At 48.8% G+C, this 1,087-nt stretch overlaps 1 protein-coding gene across 1 annotated transcript in view; it reads right to left on the bottom strand.

Moving 5' to 3' along the window:
- Positions 1–1,087, bottom strand: part of NCBP3 (nuclear cap binding subunit 3) — a 47,545-nt gene that overhangs the window by 15,741 nt on the left and 30,717 nt on the right. Inside the window, exons 6-7 of the mRNA XM_004716199.2 lie at positions 714–842; positions 405–481 (exon numbers count right to left, since the gene is read on the bottom strand). Coding sequence (XP_004716256.1) covers positions 405–481; positions 714–842 — 206 coding nt within the window. The remainder of the gene's footprint in view (positions 1–404; positions 482–713; positions 843–1,087) is intronic.

Genomic DNA, 1,087 nt, shown 5'->3' with positions numbered 1-1,087 from the left:
TAATGACAGAGCATGTGCTGTTACGCAAAAACCGCGATAGAGTGAAGCCGCGGAAGTCGAAGCGCAAAGTGGCGAGGGTTCACTGTGTTACAATAGAAGAGCTAATATACTTTAACAGGCCCAATCACACTCCATAACTCACTGGGAAATAGCTTGTTCTTGTTTCCTCTAAATTCTGATAGGCAACATTTTAAAGCCCTCTGCAGAACTCTGGCTGCCAGGCTAAGATATGAAGACGAATCATTGCGGCCCCAGGGGTTTAGGCCTTCAGATGGCTTCGTGCTAAGTGAGAAAGGCACAACTGAGACTCGATAATGAATTAAGCTTCCAGCTTTCAGCTTAAAAGGCAGCTTTCCCCCTTTTGCTCAATCAAACCTTACGCACATCCCTGTCCCATTACCAACCTCCACGTCACTTGGGTTCTCGTCTTCCACTTCTCCTTCTTCGGCCTCATCATCATCTGAGCTGTCTTCCTGCTTGTCTAAAATGGGATGTGAGGGAAAAGGTGAACCTTCATGTAATTCTATCTCAGGTTGTCTTAAAAGTCCACTGCTCTCTAACGCTAAGCTCTACAGCTTCCTTCAAGACAGGCCTGGTGGCAGGATGCTGTGTAGCACACCCTGCTCATGCTCAGGAACCAGAAGGAGGTCCAGACAAGGCTGAGTGAAGAGCAGCACTTGCAGTCCCTGCGTCCCTCCAGGGGGATCAGTTACCTTTTTTACTTTTCTCAGACGCCTTGTCCTCACTGGCATCCCTGCCTCGAATCTTGTCCAGGGCTGGCAGGGAGCTCATATTGATTAGCGCTCTTGTGGCTGTCATTTCATCCAGCCAAACCACATTACCTAAGAGAAAGGGTAAAATGCAAGGTCACATTCCATCCAGCCCCATGGTGGCGTCAGTAAATGGACAGATCAACCACTGGCAGCAAAGACGGGGACTCTCGGGGAGCAGGACCTCTGACGAAATCAGCCACGAGATTCCGCCGAATTATCATTGAATATCCTAAGAAGAAAGGATTTCTGTGTATTAAAACTGTTAGATGACCCCTGTGCCGCTTCCCAAGCTACACTAGGCGGGAGCCTGTACA

The sequence above is a fragment of the Echinops telfairi genome, unplaced genomic scaffold, assembly GCF_000313985.2.
Source record: "Echinops telfairi isolate 266 unplaced genomic scaffold, ASM31398v2 ScPeMD7_2010;HRSCAF=2546, whole genome shotgun sequence".
NCBI lineage: Eukaryota > Metazoa > Chordata > Mammalia > Afrosoricida > Tenrecidae > Echinops > Echinops telfairi.
Note: the sequence above shows the minus strand (reverse complement) of the source record. Positions and strands in the feature narration are given on the sequence as shown.